This window comes from Physeter macrocephalus, chromosome 1 (assembly GCF_002837175.3).
Source record: "Physeter macrocephalus isolate SW-GA chromosome 1, ASM283717v5, whole genome shotgun sequence".
In the NCBI taxonomy this organism is placed as follows: Eukaryota; Metazoa; Chordata; class Mammalia; order Artiodactyla; family Physeteridae; genus Physeter; species Physeter macrocephalus.
This window is the reverse complement of record NC_041214.2, coordinates 26,870,673-26,893,760: the sequence shown is the minus strand read 5'-3', so window position 1 is coordinate 26,893,760 and position 23,088 is coordinate 26,870,673. Positions and strand designations below refer to the sequence as shown.

Genomic DNA, 23,088 nt, shown 5'->3' with positions numbered 1-23,088 from the left:
CGTACCGCAAAAACAAAAAAAAAAAACAAAAAAAAAACACTTAAAGTTGAGTTTCTGTTTGGTGACATGGGGCTTAGCATAAGCAACTCCATTTTGGGCCTGTTGTTTTTGTCTTTAACAGAACAAAGCATATCATTAGCGCTTAAAGGAGTGTTCTTTTCCTGTCTTTGAGCCAAAGCAATAATAGTAAGCAATTTCAGTGTTTCAAAGCTATGTTTCATTGTTTTAACTTGTGTTTCAAAGCTATGTTTCATTGTTTTAACTTGTGTGAGCAGTAAATACTTTGTAGCAGTGGATGGCTCTGGCTTGTCTTATCCAGCTCAGCTTTAGGCCAGCAGAGTTGGTGTGTGTGTGTGTGTGTGTGTGGTTTTTTTTTCTTTTTTCCTTTTACAATGTCAGAACAGCCTTTTTTGATTTTTTTAATGTTCAACAAAGGTGTTTCTCCCTTTTAGCATAGGTGACAAATGGTAGGGCAGTTCACGTTGACCTAATGCTGGATCCAGAAAGCTTGGTAATAGTGCCAGGTATGGTGGGCTCTAAAGAGCTTACTGTTTGGGTGGATTTTGTTTTTGCGTTTATTTCATAAAGGTTTATCCGCACTGTTATGTGCCAAGTGTGGTGCTGGGAGCTAGGGGAGACTGTGGTAAACAGTCTCACAGCCCTCACAGAATTTATACTCTTGTGGTAAAGCACACATTTGTCAAATAATACTTAATTACAATAGTAGTAAGTACTGTGAAAGAAGAGTATGCTGAGAGTATAGGACAGATGAACCTGATTGAGGGGGAAGGGATTGTTGGATAGAGATCGGGATAGGCTGCGGCCTAGGCTGCAAAGGCATTCTTGGCTTCAAAAGCAGCATGTGCAAAGGCCCTGAGGTGGGAAGATCTTCACACATTCAAGGAACAGAAAGGAGGCTGGTGTGGGTTGGAGTGGCAGGAAGTGAGGTCAAATCACAGAGGACCTTATATGCCTTAGTAAAGATACTGGAATTTGGGCCTAGGGTTTTAATGAGCCTCACTGGCCATGTCTCAGCTCCGTGTCGGCCAGGAGACTCTTTTCTCTGTCATGGAGAACGCTCGCTCCCCAAGCTGGCCCCACCCGGGAGATTTTCTTCCTCTAGAGCTCCCCTGATGCTTCATACCCACTGGGCTCATGCTTTATCCTGCCTGACAAGCCCCCAGCATGAGCCTTATGATCCCTGCGACCGTATCATCCCCAGGCCCATAGTGAAAGGATTAAATCTAAGTACTCGTGGTGGGTGAGTCCCCAAATGAAATGAAAATGAAAACTCATCTTCCTGATGCATTTGCTTCAGATTAGTAAATCCTGGCAGTGTACATCCTTGGCTTTTGTCTCTCCAGTGCTTGGACTGAATTGGCAACAAACTTTTAAAAATCAACTTTTTTTTAATACTAAAGATTTTAAGTTGGCAACACGTGAGTATAGCGTAAAGGCCTTGGCGTTGGGTGTTTAGCAAATTCTGGGCTGTGGGGCAAACACCGTGACTGACTCCGTGTTCGGCTGGCACCTTGAAAACGCCTTTTTCCCCGTTACTGTACACCCGGCCAGCCGTGATGGGCCCCAAGCCCACGGCCCATCATCTGGCTCTGCTCAGGTTGCCCCGGGAACTGCCGCCCGTGGTCAGGGGGTCTGCTTGCCTGAACTGTGATCCTCAGCTGCCCTTTTTGGGGACCCCTCTGGCAGATTCTGCTTCATGTCAGGCAACATTTCCCAGTGACTTCTCGGCATGGGACCCAGGCAGGCTGCCCCCGATGGCCTTAGCTCTTGAATCTCACCTGGGCCTGTTCCTGGCCGCGGGCTTCTGCAGTGGTGATCCTGTACGACCGGCCTGCAGCTTGAACTTGGTGCAGAGTCATTTTGTGCTGGAGACAGCGAGTCAGCTGTTCCGACTTCCCTCCTGCTGTGTGTGTGTGTGTGTGTGTGTGTCTGTCTGTGTGTGTGTCTGTGTGTGTGTGTGCGTGTGCGCGTGTGCGCGCGCGCGCGCGCGCATGCTCCTGACGCAGCAGCGTGCAGGGGGCTGGGCGCGGTGCCGCCCTCAGAAATTACAACTCTGCTGTAAGCGAGGCACTTCTCTGGGTTCAGTTTCCACATCTGTACTGTGGGCATGAGAGTAACAGCTTCCATATGGTGAGCACTGACTTTGTTAATTCATTTAACCCTGTGAGTTCGTAGTAGTATCTCCATTTTGTGTGCCTTCCTCGCAGGATTACGAAGGGGATTAAATTAACGTGAAGTGCTTTACAACCTGAAATGTATCAGATGAAAGCAATTTTATTCAAAATTGATTGGGGCAGTTCACACAGATGAAAATTGTAATTCGCAGTACTCACGGCGCCTATCCGTATATAGTGCTGATTCACAAACGCGAATCTGTTTATAGTACAGATCGTTCATCTCGTACATGAATATTTACTGAGGGCCTGCGATGTATCAGGCACTGTTCTAGGTGCTTAATATACATCAGTACAGAGAATCAAAGATTGCTGCCCTCGTGATGCTTAAGTTCTAGCAGGCAGATGGATAATGAATAATGAGCACATTGTGTAGTGTATGGGGATGTTATGAGTGCCGTGCACGAGAAAACAGCAGAACAGATAAGGGGGGCCAGGAGTGCAGGTCGCTTTTCTCATCAGGGTGAGTCTCTGTGCTTTCAAATATTTCCCGAGTGCCTGCCGTGCCCTGTGGCCTGGAGACACAGCAGTGAATGGGGCGAATGAGGTCCTTTCCCTCCTGGAGTTTACTTTCTGGCAGGTACAGTGGACAGTTAACAAGCAGGCAGGTACATGTGATAATTGCGGGTTGAGGTGTGTGGCATGAAGGAAATAAACCAGGTGATGCGAGGGCAAGTAAAGCCGGGAGCGATTAGAGAGATGGGGTGGGCCTCTGAGTTGACATTTGAGCTGGGCCTGAAGCCTGAGTGAGCCGGCCCCGGGGCAGGACCGGAACCGGGGCCAGGAGAGACTCGGAAGGTGGAGTCAGCCCAGGGAGGCCTGAGTGTGAGCACAGAGAGCGGGGCAGAGGGGCCGGTGAGTCTGGGGAGAGTGGCTGGGGCCCGTGGGCAGTGCAGGGCCTCGCGGGCCACAGTGAGGGCTCTGGATTCTACCCTAACGTCCGGGGATGGCCACGGAAGGGCTCTAAGGGGGGCCTGACTTGGATCTCCTTTGTGCTGTGAAAAGGCCGCCCCGCGCACTGCGTGCCTCGGCAGTTCTGTCCGTAGTCACAGGTGAGGAGGACTCCTCAGTTCTCAAGCTGACCCCTGCCCACATACATCGAACCCCTGCCGTGTGCCAGGCACTGTGTGCGGTGCTTTTCAGGTGCATTTCTCGGTTCACTCCTCTCTGCGCAATTTCTGATTTGTCCAGAAAGAGTCCATGCAAACTGTGATTCATTGTCTTGTAGGAGTCCCCCAAAAGCTGGGGTGCAGGGGGAGCTGGGGGTGGAGAACAGGGGTGTGATGGCAGGTGGATTTAAGGTGGTTTAACACCAAAGCAGCAGTTGGTCTCTGTCCTTTTTTAGGATAACCCGTCTTGTGACTCGCAGGAGGTTCATTGTTATTCAGGAGCCAGAAGGTACAACGGTTCTTCCCTCCACCCTCCCTGACAGGTAGAGGTCCGCTGAGAGGAACAGCTGGCCCTTTAAGAAAATGGTATTTGGCTTTTGAAACCAACTCTAGATGATAAGCTCACCCCAACGATGAGAAGTTCCGGGGGACAAGACCCCTGTCCCAGTAACAGGGGTCAGGGTAACTCAGTTCCCACAGCATTCAAATTTAAAATGCCTTTCACATTAGCATCTCTCGAAATGTCAGTGGAATTTGGTGGAGACAAGAAATGGACGCAGCACTTCAGGGCTTCAGAGATAGACTCTCTAAGCCCCTTTGCCAGCTTTCTTAAGCAAGCAGGTGTCCAGGCAAGCTTGATGATGAGATGACCCCCAAGGGCTACCCTAAACACTGCTGTGTTTCAAAAAGAAAAAAAAAAGAAACAAAGCACCTTTTCCCCCTCTGATCTTTCCAAACTAGCAACCGAAAATATTTAACTGGGCACGTTGCGTCACCGGTGAATCTGATAATACTTGTTCTCACGGTCTATGTGCACGCAACTGCAAGTCTGGAGACCAAACATTTACCTATTCAAAATAATGTATTCAGTAAAGGTGTTTCAAGCCAATCCCCCTCTCTGTTGGATGGACTCTAGCAGCTTCCTGATGTTAGTCTTTCCAACCACCTGAATTTCAGATGAAAAACAAACCTCCTTTGTTATACTACACCTTCTTGAATCTGATAGCTTAAATGCATGAAAGTCTGATAAATGCAGCTCTTTTCTGCTCCTTTTGGGCTGCATTTAGAAGGCAAATCAAGAGGATTTTCCTTTTCTTAGACGTAGCTGAACTCTATAAAGGGCTTCTGTTTTGTAATCTGTTTTCGAGATCTGATGCGTGTGTTTCTAACACCCCATCACGTGAGGAGGTCTGACGTAGCCACCCAACATGACTATGAGAAAATGCACTGCAAAGATGTGTGTGGGATGGTGGAGCCAGATCACTGAAGCAGTGTCCTTTGTCAGAACACTTTCTGCAGAGAATAGCAGATCCACGCGGTAGATTCCACCTCAGTATGGGGCCCGCGCTGGCCCAGAATGGACCGCGAGTTTGACTTTTGCAGGGTTCCAGGTCAGTGTCCTAATACAGTGTGTTCTCTTTTAGTTGGCTTTTATTTCTAAGTGTCTTTTTATAGAAGACTTGTAGTAGAAAGAGGAGAAAGTTGCTCTGTTGATTTAGTTTCGTTATTATGTACGTTAGGAATCGAGTGGCCAAGGTGCTGCGAGAGGGCTCTTGGCTTTTTCTCTGATCAGAAGACACGGAAAAGTGGCAATCAGTCTGGCCCTGGACAGTGGCCTTGAATAAGTGACTTCGAATTCTCACTAAGAATGCAGACTGGACAGGGTTACTTCACTTTCCATCTGTCATGTCTTAAAGATTTGCTAATAAAAGTACACCAGATTTTATTAACAAGGTCTATAAAGTTCTACATAATAGTTACACTGGTTAAACAACTTGAGGTTTTTCAATTTTTTTTTTTTTTGGTTGACATTGTGAGAGTTAACAGTTTTATGGAAACTATCATTTTTAAGTTTTTTGACTTCTCTGTATTTCAGTAAAATTGCCTTGTCAGATTTGGGGAGGGAAGATTTAATTCAGGTGGAAATACTGGAATTTGTTGGTTGGATCATTGCCAAGAATTGTTTCCTTTGATTTCAAGTTCAAACCCAGGATGAGTATCCAGGATATAATGGGGAGGGGCTCATTTAGTAGATGAATGGAGGGAATTGTAAGGGCAAACGGAATGCTGTGACCAAGCGAACCTTTGAGACTTGGAAGGCAGGGATTCAAGCAATGATAGATTTTGTGCAAACAGAATATAGGCAGCAGCCCTGCAAATCAAGGAACAATTTTCACCTGAGTGTGTAGTGTGGCAGGCCCACACTAGGCAAATTGGTCCACCTGTTTTTCAGCCCTGCTCAAACTCAAGTGATAGGTAGCAATCGCTTCACGCTTGCAAAATTAAAGACAGCTGTAGAGGGTGTGTGTATGTGTGACTGTAGGTGTGTCTGTCTGTGTTTCTCTATCCCTTGGTTTTTCCTTCCGTCTCCTGGGTGTTTCTGCTTTGTATTTTAACAGACTTTCATTTATTTTGTCTTTAGTTCCTTTAGGCTTATATACGATTCATTTTATTGAGTAAAATAATTTCTAGTTTCTTTAAAAACGATTTTGAGCGTTGTCTTATAGGTTAGAGAAGTGGTTCTCAAACTTTTTATTCCCAGGACCCCCTTACACCCTTATAAATCTTTAAGGACCCAAAGAGCTTTTGTTTATCTGAATTATATCTATCACTATTTATCATATTCAAAAATGTAAATGAGAATTTTAAAATTATTAACTTATGAAAATTAACTATGATAAACCCAGTTACATGATAAAATGATGTATTTTTAAAATAACTATTTTCTAAAGCAAAAAATATGGTGAGAGACTTCCCTGGCGGTCCAGTGGTTAAGACTTCACCTTCCAATGCAGGGGGTGTGGGTTTGATCCCTGGTCAGGGAACTAAGATCCCACATGCCTCTTGGCCAAAAAACCAAAATATAAAAAACAGAAGCAATATTGTAACAAATTCAATAAAGACTTCAAAAATGGTCCACATGAAAAATATATCTGTATATAGTGAGAAGAATGGTATTGTTTTATGTTTTTGCAAATACAGTTGACCCTTGAACAGCACAGGGGTTAGGGGGCACAGACCTTCCATGTGGTCGAAAATTCGCAGTCTCCCCTCCTCCATATCCACAGTTCTGCATCTGTGGATTCAGCCAGTCGCAGATCGTGTAGTACTATAGTACGTACTTAGTGAAAAAAATTAGTGTATAAGTGGATCTGAGTGGTTCAAACCTGTATTGTTCAGGGGTATGCTGTATCTTTAATATCTGACTTCAGAGAAAGACAGTTGGATTTTCAAATCTGCTTCTGGATTCAGCTGCAATGTGTTGTTTTAGTTGAGTTATATGAAGAAAATCCAGCCTCACACAACTAGGTAATTGGAAAAGCGAGAAGTTTTTTTAATAATCTTTTCAGTTAATTGTGGATATTCTTTGATACTACACCAGAACTTACCAGTGGGAATTTCTTAAAGGTTAATTGCAACATGGAATCCATATCAGTGAACTTTCTGTACTTTGTTACATTTAAATCCACTGCTCTCTCTTACACCTTTTAGCCCCTGCATGATTTTTTTGGTAATATGCATTGGTCATTTGGAAAATGTTGGTTCACTGAGCCATGCATATCTTCCAGATTCATTACTCAGTATCCAGAAACCACTTTCATTACATCACCACCAGCATCATCAGAAAAGTCATTATATACTGAGGAGTGTTGAGCTCATTGTGGTAGATGCAGCTTTTCCAAAATTCTGTTTTTGCTTCAAAGTCTTTTGTTACTGGCAACAAAATGGCTACTTCCTTGAAATGACAGACTCACTTAGTTCATTTTCAAGGAAGTGTTTGCCCGAATACCTGTATTTGAATAGCCACCGTTTGTCTTATCATCTTTTTCAAGTAAAAATGGTGTTCCATGAAAAAAAAAAAAATTGGCTAGTTCAACTCAGAACTCAAAGAAACACCCAAGTGCTTTTTCTCAAGGCAGTATGCACCAGAAGTGTTTTATGTGTACCTCCCATTTTATCACACAACAGTAAGAAGACGTATAGTCAAGGGTCAAGATTTAATAAAATGAATAATTTTTACTCCTTAATCCAGGTGTTACTGGGTTGATGTTTGCTAAGTTGCCGGAAGTTTTCCCCATCTTTGCTTTTGCACCATTAATGCACATGTCAGCATGATAAAAAAGATGAGTGACATCTTAGTGTTGTCATGAAAATAGTTTTTTTTAACATCTTTATTGGAGTATAATTGCTCTACAGTGGTGTGTTAGTTTCTGCTGTATAACAAAGTGAATCAGCTGTATGTATACATATATCTCCATATCCCTCCATCTTGCTTCTCCCTCCCACCCTCCCTATCCCACCCCTCTAGGTGGTCCCAAAGCACCGAGCTGATCTCCCTGTGCTATGCGGCTGCTTCCCGCTAGCTAGCTATTTTACATTTGGTAGTGTGTATATGTCCACGCCACTCTCTCACTTGGTCCCTGCTTACCCTTCCCCCTCCCCGTGTCCTCAAGTCCGTTCTCTACATCTGCGTCTTTATTCCTGTCCTGCCCCTATGAAAATAGTTTTGACCTCAAGAGCTTGCCGATAGGGTCTTGGGAGACCCAGAGGTCCATGAAACGTACTTTGAGAACCGCCAGGTTAGAAGGAAGCTAGGGGGGAAACAAAGAACAGGAATTTATTTTTATTTTCCTGGTGATTTTGCTTTCTCTAGAGTAGCATTTGGGTTCACCGAGGTCTAATTTTTAAAGCTTTAAACCGGAAAGCTTTCTAAGCACAGGATGTTCTTTAAGCCATTTGCTGCTCGGGGCCTGAGGAGCCAGTGCGTTCCCGCTCACTGCCAACATCAACAGTGCTTTGTACCCGCCCTGCGGGCGCAGAGGGTACCAAGATGAGCTCGGTTGTCCCCGCGCTCAAGGAGCAAACAGGGAAGGATAGAGATGTGGACAGACGCACAACATTACACGCGACTCTGAAGGTAGCAACCCCAAACTAGAAATCCGTGAGGAAGGAGGCTGACCAGAGGAGGTGCCATCTGAGCTGAGTGAATGATAGGAATTGCCCGGCAGCGGAGCTAGGGCCGAGGATAGAAGAACCTCGAGAGGAAATACAGTTTCTCTTCTAAAGCTTCATGCAGACAGAGCGTAGAAATCCTCCCGAGTCATGAGGAAGGGACCCATATAGGGAGTCCGTGTGCTGTGGGTGTACTGAGGAGGCTGGCGTGGGGAGGGGGCCTTCTGCCTTGTACCTTAATCCACTTCTGTACTGTTTGCGTATTTTACCGTCAGCATAGATTTATTTTACTTTTCTAAAACTAGTTAATTCTAAAAGTAGGTGAAGAAAAGTCAGTTTAATCATCAAAAGCATCTTATTTAAGTGCCCACCTTTGCATGAGATGAATGTGTATTGTATAAGGCTGGAATATGGCAGGAGACAAAAGCAGCAGCAGATTCTAAATATACTAATTGAGTAGAATTTCCCAGTGGCATTTATATGAAGTATAATTATAAAGTATGTTTATTATATATTTATAAAATTCTTAAAAGCATTTACATATTTATAAAGTATACTTTATATAAACGTATATGTAATTATAACTTTAGAATTTTATATTTAATTTATATAGAGATATATATTTTGTTTATATATTTATGTATATGAAAACAGGATGATCATTTATCCTCATTTCCCAGGGTACAGTCCCAATGTATACCTGTTGCCCTGGCATAGTTATTAGTTGCACCCCCTTTCTCTCTCAAGTATCCTGTTTTTTATTTTTATTTTTTAAAATTTATTTTATTTTTGGCTGCGTCGGGTCTTCGTTGCCGCGCGCGCGGGCTTTCTCTAGTTGCGGCGAGCGGGAGCTACTCTTCGTTGCGGTGCTCAGGCTTCTCGTTGCAGTGGCTTCTCTGGTTGTGGAGCACGGGCTCTAGGCGTGCGGGCTTCAGTAGTTGTGGCATGCGGGCTTCAGTAGTTGTGGCTCGCGGGCTCTAGGCGCGCGGGCTTCAGTAGCTGTGGCGCACGGGCTTAGTTGCTCCTCAACATGTGGGATCTTCCCGGGCCAGGGCCCGAACCTGTGTCCCCTGCATTGGCAGGCGGATTCTCAACCACTGTACCACCAGGGAAGCCCAAGTATCCTGTTTTTTAGATGCTGAATTAAAAGTTCATCCTGTTTGATGTGCTTATAAAATATATTTACGTACAGCATATGTTCATATAGTTATATAGTCACAGATTTATTGGTATGTGCACGTGGATATATATGTATGTGTATTTATGTGTTTAGAAGGTATATGTTAAAAGCTGTTACAGCTAAAATACCAACTCAGGAAAATAGTAACGTAAGTCAGATGACCACAGTTATCTAATTATAAACTAGTTTATTTTTTTTAAATATTGGCTTACCAAAATTTTGGCATCTACATCATTTTTGTTAGCCTTTTTCATGCTTATTTATTCCATCTCAGCAGTACTGCTGAAAATAATAAATATACCGCACGAAACTTACTTTTTTGAACACGTTTTAGAAAATTACGTGTAAATTGAATCTCATCTGCTTTCCAACTTCTATTTCTTTTTTCTGAAGTCTGTTGTGGGCTTTCCACTGGCAGGAACTCCTACGACTTCTGTTTTCATTTACTCTCAATGAAGAAATATAACAGAGGAGAAGATCACTTTAATTTTTCTTAAGTCAAAGAATACTATTTTTGGTGAGAATGACTGCCTCCCCCCACGAGCTCATTTATGTCTTAATTCTAATTTTAGGGATATCGTTAAGTATGTCTGTTCAGAACTGTGGGTGCAAAGCGATTTTGCTTAATGTTCTTATCAGTTGCACAAACCAAACTGCCTAAAGGGGCCAGGATGGGCTTTTTACTGAGAGAAGCCGCTTGGCGGTAAGTCCTTGGACAGGTAGCACGTGCGTGCAGGTGACAGTGACACAGGGACACAGCCACGCGGTTGCCAGGCAGCCAGCAACCCCTTCGCTGTCCAGTCTTCCTATTTTTCAAGAAAAGATATGTTGATTTTTATGTTAAATCTTACTGGTTTTCAACATGAGCTCAGTTTTTCAAAAACATGGTTCCAAAAACCATGGGGTCAAACACAGCCTGTGGGGACCAGCTGTGCTTGTGGCCTACGGTGGCTCCCCTCTGGTCTGCAGACTTCTAACTTATTTCTTTGTTGCACTTTGGATAGGCAGAATATGGCTTGAAATTGCATCTTCAACAACTTTCACCGCTTTTTCACTTTGCATTTGCAGATTTGGATTCTTTGTCCTAAACTGTTACACTGGGAATTCCCTGGCGGTCCAGTGGTTAGGACTCCGCGCTTTCACTGCTGAGGGCCCGGGTTCAATCCCTGGTCAGGGAACTAAGATCCCACAAGCCGCACGGTGTGGCAAAAAACAAAAAGCAAACAACAACAACAAAATAAAAATAAAGTGTTACACTGACTCCTAGATGACAAGCTTCTTGAGGGCGTAAAACTCTCAACTGTGCCTTTTTCTGACTGAAATTCCTTTTCCTCAGCTTTGTCCGTATCTACAAGGTTTTGCTGGGCTCACACCCATTCCCAAGCCACTCTCCCCCGACTCCTGAAACCTTCTCCCAGCACTCTTGATCCTTCACCTTCTCTGGGAATCTTTGTTTTACGGCTTGTCATGCACACATCTTATTTTCCCTGCTATACCACAAACCTCTGGGGGCAGTATTTTTGTTCCTCTAGCGGCCCTGGCTTTTAATGTCAGCCCCCAGGCCTGTTTCTGGCTGGTTGATAAAAAACCACCTGAAGAGCCTCTGAGACAATGTGGGGAGGAAGCTTGTCAGTGTTTACTCGGTGTGCCTTTCCAATTTGTTATCATATGAATGTACTACTTATTCACGAAATAAGGTACAAAAGTACATATGGATTCCAGGGTCTCACCCCAGCTGTTCCAAACCAGAATCTCTGCAGGGGCAGAGTAGGGGGAATCTGTAAAGCTGTACTGTTTCAAAGCTTCCCAGCTGATTTTGATGCATAGCCAGGTTTGGGAACTACTGTCCCAAAGCATGAAGTAGGTATTCAGTAAACCTCTGTTCAACGGAGAAATGAACTCTTGTCTTCCTATAGCACTTAGCCTGATGCCTTGTACTTAGCAGTTGCTCAATAAATATTGGTCGAGGGAATTAAAGTAAATTTTGAGTTCAGATACTAACTCCCCCGGCCTCACTTTCTTAGGTGTGGGTGGAGCCATCCACTCCTTCCCAGGTTCCCACTCTGTCTGGGGTGGATGGATTAATTCTTACCTGGACCACTAGGACGGCCTCGCTAGCTGGTTTGCAACCAGCTGGCCTCCCTCTGACCCTTCTGATCCTTTCCACATGCTGCAGCCTAAGTGATCCTGAGTGATTTTTTTTTTAACTCAAATATGAGGATAACTTTTAATGATAACTAGTACTTGCAATATAAAACTTGCTGTGGGGAGTCCTCTAGAGCCCATTATGGGCTGGTCTGACCCTTCCAAACAGGAGAAGGTACGAGTCAGGAGAGAAAGTAGATCCTGCAGGGGCCCAGAACAGAGAGACCTCAAGGAAGGCCAAGCAAGCACCAGCCAAGTATGTTATTGATCCATAAGCCAGTGAAGGATAGACTCCTGTGATCCATTCAGGGGTGAACCTTTCTCCCTTCAGGGCACAGAGGAAGCCATAAAGATCCCCCTTTTATTTAAAGTTTATATTCTTTATTTTTTTGGCTGCATTGGGTCTTAGTTGTGGTATGCGAGATCTTCATTGGACACTCGGGCTTCTCTCTAGTTGTGGCGTACAGGCTTCTCTCAAGTTGTGGCGTGTGGGTTTTCTCTTCTCTGTGTGTTATGGCACACCGGCTCCAGGGTGGGTGGGCTCTGTAGTTGTGGCGCGTGGACTCCAGAGCGCGGGGGCTCTGTACTCTAATTGAGACGTGTGAGCTCTGTAGTTGTGGCGCTCGGGCTTAGTTGCCCCGTGGCATGTGGGATCTTAGTTCCCTGACCAGGGATCGAACCCGAGTCCCCTGCATTGGAAGTTGGATTCTTTGCCACTGGACCACCGGGGAAGTCCCAAAGATCCCTTTTCATTTAATTTTATTTAAAGATTTAATCCCCCACATCCCTAGAAAAGATTCATGGAAGGTTCCACTTAAAGGCAGGGAAAACAAGAGTAAAAGAGCTATCACTAAATCAAGAAAGTGAGACAGTAGTCACACCAGAAACCCAGGCTCACAGTGGCTACAGCAGTCGATGGTAAACCTTAGTTCTAAGCATCCTCGTCTTGAGAATTAAGAGAGAATAAACGTGGTGAGTACATTGTTCTCATTATCTGAATAATGAAGAATTTGTTAGTAGAAATGCTCTTTTTCCAATGGCTGAATGAGATAAAAAGAAGTTATCGAATGGATTCTTGTATAAAGGACACTAAATAACATAATGGGCAGAGCTTATAATCCTTACAAAGAGGTAAAAAGAGATCCTTTATGTGGCCATCTGGTCTTTTCCAACTGAATAAATGCCGTGAGCTAAACATTATACTCCAGTGCTAGGAATACATTGCCACTGGGAGTTAAAGAAATAGCAGCAAGATATATGGCTTTCTGGACATCATGTGATTAGAGATAGACTTGATGAACAGCTGGGTAGTATATCCTTTAGACCAAAGGGGGTATTTTGGCGGGGTGGGGTACAGTTTAAGTGCAGGAGTGATCCATTAGTGTGTAGTGGAATTAGTTTGGTGAGTTGCTGTTAGCATTTTTTAAGTGAAAGAGAATAGGACAGAACAGACTGCATCACACATAGTAAGGGTAAGTTTTTAGTTTCATTTTTGTCTTAAGTCACTGCGTACCATGTATTTTTTTACTGTGGGTAGCTATGAAAGCCACTGCTTTGGATTGTCCCTCACTAGAATATTAGTGGGTAGGCTCTGGCCATTCTAGGCTCATTATAGAACATAGAGGATAACAAGACCCGGGCTCCGGGAACAACGGAGGTAGGATCCTCAGACCAGAACAAGAGCCACAGTGCCTTTAAATTGTGCTAATTTAGGAACCTGTTGACTAGACACGGTATTGTAAACTCAGAAATATACTTTCCTTGTTTTGTTTTGTTTCCTTTTTGGTTGAACACCCCTGTCTACTTTGGCTGTGATAAAAGCGAAATCAGAAGGAACGGGATGGGTTCCCACAAGGAAGGGCCAGAGGGCAGGGTGCCCCTAGTGGTCAGACTTGGTCATGCAGACTGAGACTTCACACTGAGAAACCCTTCAGAGCCACAAATCAGGAATGGCTCCTCCAGTTCTTGCTTCTTTCCCGAGCAGCCAATGCCTTTACTCACAGGTACTGCTTACTTAGGGAAAACTTTTTTGTTTGTTTGTTTGTTTGTTTTGCGGTACGCGGGCCTCTCACTGTCGCGGCCTCTCCCGTTGCGGAGCACAGACTCCGGACGCACAGGCTCAGCGGCCATGGCTCACGGGCCCAAACGCTCCACGGCACGTGGGATCCTCCCGGACCGGGGCACGAACCTGTGTCCCCTGCATCGGCAGGCGGACTCTCAACCACTGCGCCACCAGGGAAGCCCCCTAGGGAAAACTTAAAAAAAATCATTTTCCTGCTTCATGAATTACGTTTGGATCAGATCATCAGGGCGATCTTCTGAAATAGATAAGGAGGCTTGTGGTAGGACCATGGCATTGCCCGACTCTGAGAGTTCAGTGCAGCAGCCCTGCGTGATGATGAGACCTTTAACATTTGGCGGGGGAACCTTTCTCCAAGCTACAACTTTGGAGAAAGAAGGAGAAAAAGTTCTGGGAGGATTTCCAACTATAACAACTATTAGCAGTGTTATGAGGAACAGGCTGGGGCAAGATAAAGATTAAGCTTCTAAGGTTGACTCCAAGTCTTGGGAGCAGCAACAGAATGAGATTTTTTAAAAAGTATTTATTTTCATACAAAAAAACTTTTTTCAAAGAAATTGAAAACAGCCTACAAATAAAGGAGCTCCTTGTGGAAGGGTCTCTGACCATTTCTCTCCTCTTGTTTCAGATGACAGTCATGTCCCTTTCCAGGGACCTCAAGGACGACTTTCACAGCGACACAGTGCTCTCCATCTTGAATGAGCAGCGCATTCGGGGCATTTTATGTGATGTCACTATCATTGTGGAAGACACCAAATTTAAAGCCCACAGCAATGTCCTGGCTGCTTCAAGCCTTTATTTCAAAAATATCTTTTGGAGCCATACCATCTGTATTTCCAGCCACGTCCTGGAGCTGGATGATCTCAAAGCCGAAGTGTTTACAGAAATCCTTAATTATATCTACAGCTCCACAGTCGTCGTCAAGAGACAAGAAACAGTCACTGACCTTGCAGCTGCAGGAAAAAAGCTGGGAATATCCTTCTTGGAAGATCTTACCGATCGCAACTTTTCAAATTCCCCAGGTCCTTATGTATTCTGCATTACCGAAAAGGGAGTGGTTAAAGAAGAAAAAAATGAAAAAAGGCATGAAGAACCAGCCATCACTAATGGGCCAAGGATCACAAATGCATTTTCCATCATCGAAACAGAAAATAGTAATAACATGTTTTCTCCACTGGACTTGAGGGCAAGTTTCAAAAAGGTCTCCGACTCCATGAGAACCACCAGCCTTTGCCTGGAGAGGACTGACGTCTGCCCCGAGGTGGAGCCCGTGCGCACCCTCGCCGAGCACTCCTACGCCGTGTCTTCCGTGGCTGAGGCTTACAGAAGTCTGCCTGTACGGGAACGGGACAGCAGTTCACCTGGGAAAACAGGTAAAGAAAACTGCGAAGCTGTTGCAGCAAAACCGAAAACATGCCGAAAGCCAAAGACACTCTCCGTACCCCAGGATTCGGACTCACCTCCAGAAAATATACCCCCCGCTCCAGCAGCCAACTTGGAAATGAATCAAGAAGGAAGTCCACAGCCAGCTGCAATTCTTTCCCTTTCAAAATCTCCCAACAACAACGAAGGAGAGGTCCATTTTCCCAGGGCAGATGAAAATAAATCCTCTGATGTCCCCACCCTGCCAGCCACAGAGGTGCCGCCTCTCATTTACAATTGTAGCTGTTGTTCCAAGTCTTTCGACAGTAGCACTTTGCTCAGCGCCCACATGCAGCTTCACAAGCCAACCCAGGAGCCCTTGGTGTGCAAGCATTGCAACAAACAGTTCAGCACCCCCAACAGACTGGACCGGCACGAGCAGATCTGTATGAGGTCAAGCCACATGCCCGTTCCTGGAGGGAATCAGCGCTGCTTAGAAAACTATCCCACCATTGGGCAGAATGGAGGTGCATTCACAGGCCCAGAACCTTTATTATCTGAGAATAGGATTGGTGAATTTTCCAGTCCCGGAAGTACCTTGCCAGAAACAGAACACATGGTTAAATTTGTTAACGGGCAAATGCTCTACAGCTGCGTAGTATGCAAACGTAGTTATGTGACTTTATCCAGCCTCCGAAGACATGCCAATGTTCACTCGTGGAGAAGAACGTACCCTTGCCATTACTGCAACAAAGTATTTGCATTGGCCGAGTACAGGACAAGACATGAGATTTGGCACACAGGAGAAAGGCGGTATCAGTGCATTTTCTGCCTGGAAACGTTCATGACCTACTATATACTCAAAAACCACCAGAAGTCTTTCCATGCCATCGATCATAGACTTTCCATCAGTAAAAAAACAGCAAACGGGGGCTTGAAGCCTAGTGTCTATCCATATAAGCTTTATAGGCTCCTTCCCATGAAATGCAAGAGGGCTCCTTACAAGAGCTACCGACATTCTTCCTATGAAAATACTCGAGAAAACAGTCAGATGAACGAGTCTGCACCTGGTCCCTATGTTATTCAGAACCCACACGGCGCTGAATTGCCTACTCTGAATTTCCAAAACAGTGTAAGCACCTTGACCAACAGTCCAGCCATCCCACTGGAAACACCAGCACGTCAGGATGTACCCACTCCCACCAGTGGGCAAAACGCAGAGGGTACCAAATGGGGAGAGAGGGGAGAGTTGAAAGTTGATCTGGACAATAACTTTTATTCAGCAGAGGTGTCAGTTTCTTCCGCTGAAAATGCCGTCAGTTCGGGCCCCCGGGCGGGGGACGTGCCCGTTTTGTCTGTGAGTAACGGCAGTGAGAACTCCACCTCTGTGATCAGCTACAGTGGCTCAGCCCCCTCGGTCATCGTGCACAGCAGCCAGTTTTCATCGGTGATTATGCACAGCAACGCCCTTGCTGCCACAAGCAGCCATAACCCCAGAGCCCCTTCAGACCTGGCTGGCAGTCAGACCCCGAAAGACGATGGCAAACCCGAGCCAGACAAAGTGGGGAGGGTTGTCAGCAGACCCAAGAGCGTGAAGGAAAAAAAGAAAACCATCCTGTGTAACAGGGGAGAAGTACCAGAGGAGTCCAGATACATTGCTGATCCTGGAGGGTCGTTGAGCAAAACCACAAATAGCATTCAAGAAACTAGTAAAATTGAAACTTATATCGCAAAGCCTGCTCTCCCGGGAACCTCCACAAACAGCAACGTCGCGCCCCTTTGCCAGATAACGGTGAAAATCGGGAACGAAGCCATTGTGAAAAGGCACATCCTAGGATCTAAATTGTTCTATAAAAGAGGGAGGAGGCCCAAGTACCAAATGCAGGAGGAGGCTCCGCCCCGAGAGAGTGAACAGGAAACCAACAGAGACAGCCCGATCGGGCTCTGCCAGTCCGAGTGTGTGGAGATGAGTGAGATGTTTGACGATGCCAGTGACCAGGATTCCACGGACAAACCATGGCGCCCTTACTACAACTACAAACCCAAAAAGAAATCCAGACAGTTGAGAAAAATGAGGAAAGCCAACTGGAGGAAGGAGCATGAGAACAGGAGCCCGAGCAGCAAATGTAAATACCCGGCCGAACTGGACTGCGCAGTGGGGAAGGTTCCCCCGGAGAAGGCCTTCGAGGAAGAAGAAAATAAAGAGATGCCCAAGTTGCAGTGTGAACTCTGCGACGGAGACAAAGCCTCGGGGGCTGGGAATCAAGGGAGGCCCCACCGGCATCTCACGGCCAGGCCTTATGCGTGTGAGCTCTGCTCCAAGCAGTTCCAGAGCCCCTCCACCCTGAAGATGCACATGAGGTGTCACACGGGAGAGAAGCCGTACCAGTGCAAGACCTGCGGACGGTGCTTCTCGGTGCAAGGCAACCTACAGAAACACGAGCGCATCCACCTGGGCGTGAAGGAGTTCGTCTGCCAGTATTGCAACAAGGCCTTCACGTTGAACGAGACCCTCAAGATCCACGAAAGGATCCACACTGGCGAAAAGCGATACCACTGTCAGTTCTGCTTTCAGAGTTTTTTGTACCTCTCCACGAAAAGGAATCACGAGCAGAGGCATGTCCGGGAGCATGATGGGAAGGGCCATGCCTGCTTCCAGTGCCCCAAAATTTGCAAAACAGCTGCTGCGCTTGGAATGCACCAGAAGAAACACTTATTCAAAAGCCCAAGCCAGAGGGAGAAGACAGAAGGTGACACGGGCCACGAGAACTCAGATCCCCTGGAGAATCCACATTTCATTGATTCAGAAGACAATGACCAAAAGGATAATGGACAAACCGTTGTTGATAATGTCCTTTGAATGGTGATACTTAGAAAAATCTTCGAAACTATAAGTTGGTGGGTTTGGGTTTTTCGGTTTTTTTTTTGTTGTTGTTGTTGTTGTTTTTAAGTTAGCCGTTTTCTTTTGTTTCTGTTTAATTTTGTTCACATAACAGTCATGAAGGAGTGAAATGTTAACAAAGAAAATCTCATTTGTGAAAATTCCAGAAAAAGGATCCTAATATCTACTTTGGGTTTTAGCATTAACTTCATGCAAAGTACACAAAAACAAAGTAGCTGAATCTTCCAATATCCCAAGTGACCTGTGAAAGTTTATGAAGTTCTCAGCTATGATATTTCTGCCAGTCGGGGGAAAGAAAAGAGTTTCATTTTAGCGTAATTTAAAACTTTCTAATAAGTGCTAATAGGAACTGGCTGCTGAACTGTCTTTAGTCACTGGAGAAAATAAGTGTCAGATGTCATGAAAATGTCATCTTCATAAATAAGTTCAAAGGTAAATGAGCTATGACAGTCATTATTCCCAACCAGCTTCTATTAAAATTGTTTAAATTAATGGATACATATGAAATAATATAGTTGAAAATATGTGTGAAACGAGTAACCCGAGTAGGACATTCGTACGTTATCTAGAACTACTTTTCTGCAACACAAACCTTGTAAAATACATATATAAATCACTCTAACTTTTAACTGTCCATGTCCCCTGTAGTGAATTATAATGATGAGCAATAGATCTGCAAATAATGAGGACTGATGTAAAAATCAGTAGAAAGCATTTTGAATATTACTTAAGAGCATGTGTATGCTTTTAGATGGAATGCTGTTCTCTTGAAGTTATGGCTGAGCTGTTATTAGAACTGGTCTACTCAAGTCACAGAAAACATAGGTCATGCCTTATCCATGGGGGAGAGCCTTCCCAGAAGTTACCTGTGGTTACCTGTGCTGTGCTGTATATTACTCTTCAGTGGCCTCACTTCAGAAAATGAAGAAAGGCCAGATTCTTCTGAAACTCCCTGCAGTCTTCCATCCACCACAAGGCCATGGACATGGAGGTCTTTCCAGATAGATTTAACCAGTCTCAAGGGTTCAAGTAAAACCTGACGCCTTCCATGCCACTGAAGGAGTGTCCAGGAAATTTAGCGCAAAGCATGTGTATGGTGGTGAATTCCCAGGCACTTGAAAGTGACAGAAAGCCCAGTCCCTACAGTTGTTAGCCTTCTTGGAGATTATATTTACATACTATTTAAAAAAAAAAAAAAAGGACAAGACACACACACACACACACACACACACACACACACACACACACCCCCGCCCCAGGCATTAATGACTTGAGGACGCAGAGGGAGTGATGACCTTCCTTGCCTCGAACAGAGCTGTGTCTTTGCGGGGTGGGGAGACAGAATGTGGAGTGACAAGGTTCCATCACTTACTTATATGACTCAGAAATACATCCACAAACCAGATGCCTTGCCTTTATGTTTGCAGATATCTAGCCCGCTTGCTAAAAACCACTTCCATTTTCAATGTTCTTTTATGCTGACCCACACCATCAACACTGCCCTCAAAACCTAACTGCCCTATAGGGTATTCCGTCATGTGGACTAGGTTCCTGGGAGGCTGGAAGTCATGATTCTTACTTTTTAAACTGCCAGAATAGGAGAGAGAGAGAAAACACTCTTACCCTTCGATGACCAGTACGTGCAGAATCTGGGACCCGGTTCAAGGATGACCTGCAGCCGTTCATGTTCATGGGATGTGATAGCTGGAAAACGCAAGATTACCCAAGGTCGCGAGGTTGCCATTGTGAAGCAGTAGCTCAAAGGACTCCAGGTTCTCTCTTCAAGCGTTGTGATATCTCCATGAAGAAGACTTAATAAGGATTGGGGTGGGCAAGAAAGCATTTAAACACCCAGAAAAGGACATGATCAAAGCTGACCTTTTTATACTGTAGTACTTTGCTGTTAAATAACCCCAATATTGTATTTGCGTTTATCTTTTGTTCATCTGCTTTCACTTACAAACAGTATTATGTAATAGAGGAAAATGGAAAAATGCAAACGAGTTCAACTTTTATTTTATACATTGTATATATGTATACCTGCACTATCCATTTGGGTTTTGTTAAAAAGATAGTTGCAAAGGGCTTATGAATTTTTGAATTGATAATTAGAAAATTGAATAAGCAATCCTGTGATCTACTAATTTGTTTTATCTCAATTAGGCTTATGAATCGAGGAGAATTACTGTGCGTTTCAGTCACTTTGATTTGAGGTAACTCCAAATATAAAATTATTACATGTACTGATGTCTCCCAGCCCTTCCATGTGGATATTTTTTAAGTGGACTTGTATGCTGATAATTCTAGACCAAAGTAAATATGGCAGAATATTTATACATGAAAAAATAATTTTGCAAATATTTTCTATAATTGTATTATTCGTTTAAAATGTTGATAGCTTGTGTTAGTTTCAGGGAGGGGTGTATATTTTGATAAAAAAAATACTTGACTTTGTAATTCTGTATATTCTATACAATTTATAGCAGAGCCGTTTTAAGACAGCCTCGTCGCATTTTTTGTTAATTGTGAAAATTTTATTCTAAGTGATGTTTATGCATTGAGTACATAACGACCAACTAGAATTAAAGTAAGTGTGAACAGTGAACATACTGTATGCTGTACAAGATATATTGTAATTTGCTGTTTTAGCATCTGTATTTTGGTTAGAAGATATTATTAAATACAGATGTTAAGGGTTGGAAAAGTCTAATTTTATTTTTAGAACTAATGGATATAAATTTGTTTTTGCTTGATTAAAATAGCTTATTCCTATGTTGTCTCTTTTTAAACGTTTTAGTGTTAATTATTTTGTGCAGCCAAGCAGCTATTTCATCTGTGTGAGTCGCAGCATTGTTCCACATATGAGTCATTCAATATATTTCTGTTTCCTTTCTTGTTTACATTCCATGGTACCTGCTTACATGCTTAGGACTCAAATGGAATATGACATTAAAAAAAAAGCAGAATAAAAGAGACGGAACTCTTGTTCTCATTTAGTGCTTTGGATAGGCCTGATCTTATGATAAATCAGAGTGTTGGAAGTATTCTGCTCTGGACATCCACAGAAAACACATTACACTTATTAACTACCAGGTATTCTTTCCATGGGCTATTTCATTCAGTCCTTTCCCGGCAACCTTAGGAAGTAGACTTCATTATCTGCATTTTATAGTGACATTGAGCAGTTCCCACAGCCAGACAGTGCCAGGATCGCATCCCAGGGCTGCCTGACTCCAGAGCCCATGTTTTTGTTCCTTCTCCGCATCTTAGAGGGAAATGCTTAATGTAAACTCAACGGAGAGTGAGGAAAAGAGACCCGCTTGTGATGCAGCTTGTGATGGTAGTTGTCACAATGACAGCTGTCAAGAGGCTCATCCTCCCTGGACTCAACTCTCATTTATTCAGTGAGGCCCCAGTACTTTGGGCATTTGGTTTCTCTTATATTTGAGGATATTGCCCTATGAACTCGGTTTGTAAGAGTTTGTACACCTTTTTTTTTTTTTTGAATACAGGGTGAAATTATAATGCTATTATAAACTAGTCATTTTTCACATAAAGAAAACAATCTGTCCCGTCATCACTTGCAACCTTAGCTAATTATCTGCAAATACAGGCAGTCACAATGGGTGATGTGACAGGAGGGCCAGTGGCTCAGGCAGCACAACCCATCAGCAGCACAGGGAAAATAACTCAAATTTCCAGCCCTAATGGCTGGCCCATAGCATCAATTTTGTATTTGAAGAGCAACCCAAACTGAATTCTCCAAAAATTCTAACTACTCTCCGCTAAAAGGAACTCAATTATCTATCAAAACAACAGAATTAATATTGAAAGAATTCGTAACAGTTGGGAAACTAGCTGGATTAAAAGCATAAAAACCACGCAAAGCAGTCCTATTTGTACATATCCTTTTAATGATTTCAGGTCTTTTCGTTCCTATCGCTCACCTTCCTCTTTCTTCATCCCCTATTGACTGATTTGGTTCCACTTCCTGTCTCTTATCAGTTCCTTTTTGCAGGGGCAGCTATTCTTCCATTTCAAGTTCCTCCTTACCTAAGAACTCACTTCCCACCCCCCATCCTGGACATCTATTCATCAGACTCCTTTGACCCCTCCCTCCCTCCCCAGTTTGCATCCTTTGACCCTGATTCTTCAAGCAAGATGGTCAAGGGAGCAGGCAAGTTGACTCTGTGCAAGTTTTAAAACTCAACACTCCAAATTTAGACACCTAATGGAAGAACCGGTTATAACGGAAACGTGATTACATTTTTACTATTTCATTCTTGACATCTGTGGTATCAAGTAATTCTATTTAGAATATTATACTGAGAAGTCAGAAGCATATTTTTCAGTAACCTTTATGTGATGACTTCTCTAATTACGAGTATTTTGTTCCTGTTCCAAGAAACTTTGGTATTTATATTTAAAAGATGTAACATGCTAACTTATAAAGAATTCATTTACTCAAAATGTGCTGAATTTTAAGTGTCGGGCATTTTGTCAAGCCTACAGAGATAGAAGAGGTAGCCTGTGACTTCAGGGAACTTGAGTCCGGGGAAGGAGGCAATAGATGATTACAAGATAAGCCCTGAGCTAATAGGGGCTCAGAACCAAAACTCCTAGCTGGGGCTGATGGAGCCTGGGCTTCCCAGTGGGGACAGGTCCAGGTAGCTGTGACTAAAACAAAGAAACCACAAGTGAGTGTAGACCCCGCAAGCCTGGGGTGTGGGGTGGTGAGTCAGGAGAGGCATGTTAAGGACACATCACCAGGGCCTTGGGGGCCTGCTCTCTAGCCTGAGGGTAGAAGGACCATAGCAGGGGTTGGGGGGAGAGCCTGAAGGGCTGAGTGCCGGGAGATGAGGTCAGAGAGGTGTACCACAGGTCCAAGCAAGGTGAGGAGCCATTGTAGGGCTTAAGCAGAGAGGAAACCATCTGATGTGTTTAAAGGATCACGCTCACCGCAGTGTAGAGACCACAGGACGAGGCAAGGGTGGGTGGGGCGATCAGATGGGAGGCTGGGATCGTACAGGTGAGAGATGACAGTGGTTTGGTTAAGAGTGGGCGTAACGAAAGCAGTAAGACTAGGTCACGTTCTGGATAGATGATTTCTATTTATTTTTTATTTATTTATTTATTTTTTTTTTTCGGTACGCGGGCCTCTC

The 23,088-nt window shown here is 44.1% G+C and overlaps 1 protein-coding gene across 13 annotated transcripts in view; it reads left to right on the top strand.

Moving 5' to 3' along the window:
* ZBTB38 (zinc finger and BTB domain containing 38) overlaps positions 1–21,375 on the top strand; it is a 77,740-nt gene extending 56,365 nt beyond the window's left edge. For 11 of the 13 annotated variants that reach the window (XM_055086403.1, XM_007107013.4, XM_007107012.4 and 8 more), the window contains one exon: positions 14,291–21,375. In XM_055086403.1, the coding sequence (XP_054942378.1) occupies positions 14,291–17,884 (3,594 nt within the window). In that variant the 3' untranslated portion in view covers positions 17,885–21,375. Of the gene's footprint in view, positions 1–4,573; positions 4,696–13,438; positions 13,586–14,290 lie in introns of those variants that run through there. The other 2 variants (XM_028489250.2, XM_028489199.2) reach the window with 2 other exon arrangements.
* Positions 21,376–23,088: the final 1,713 nt, after the last annotated feature.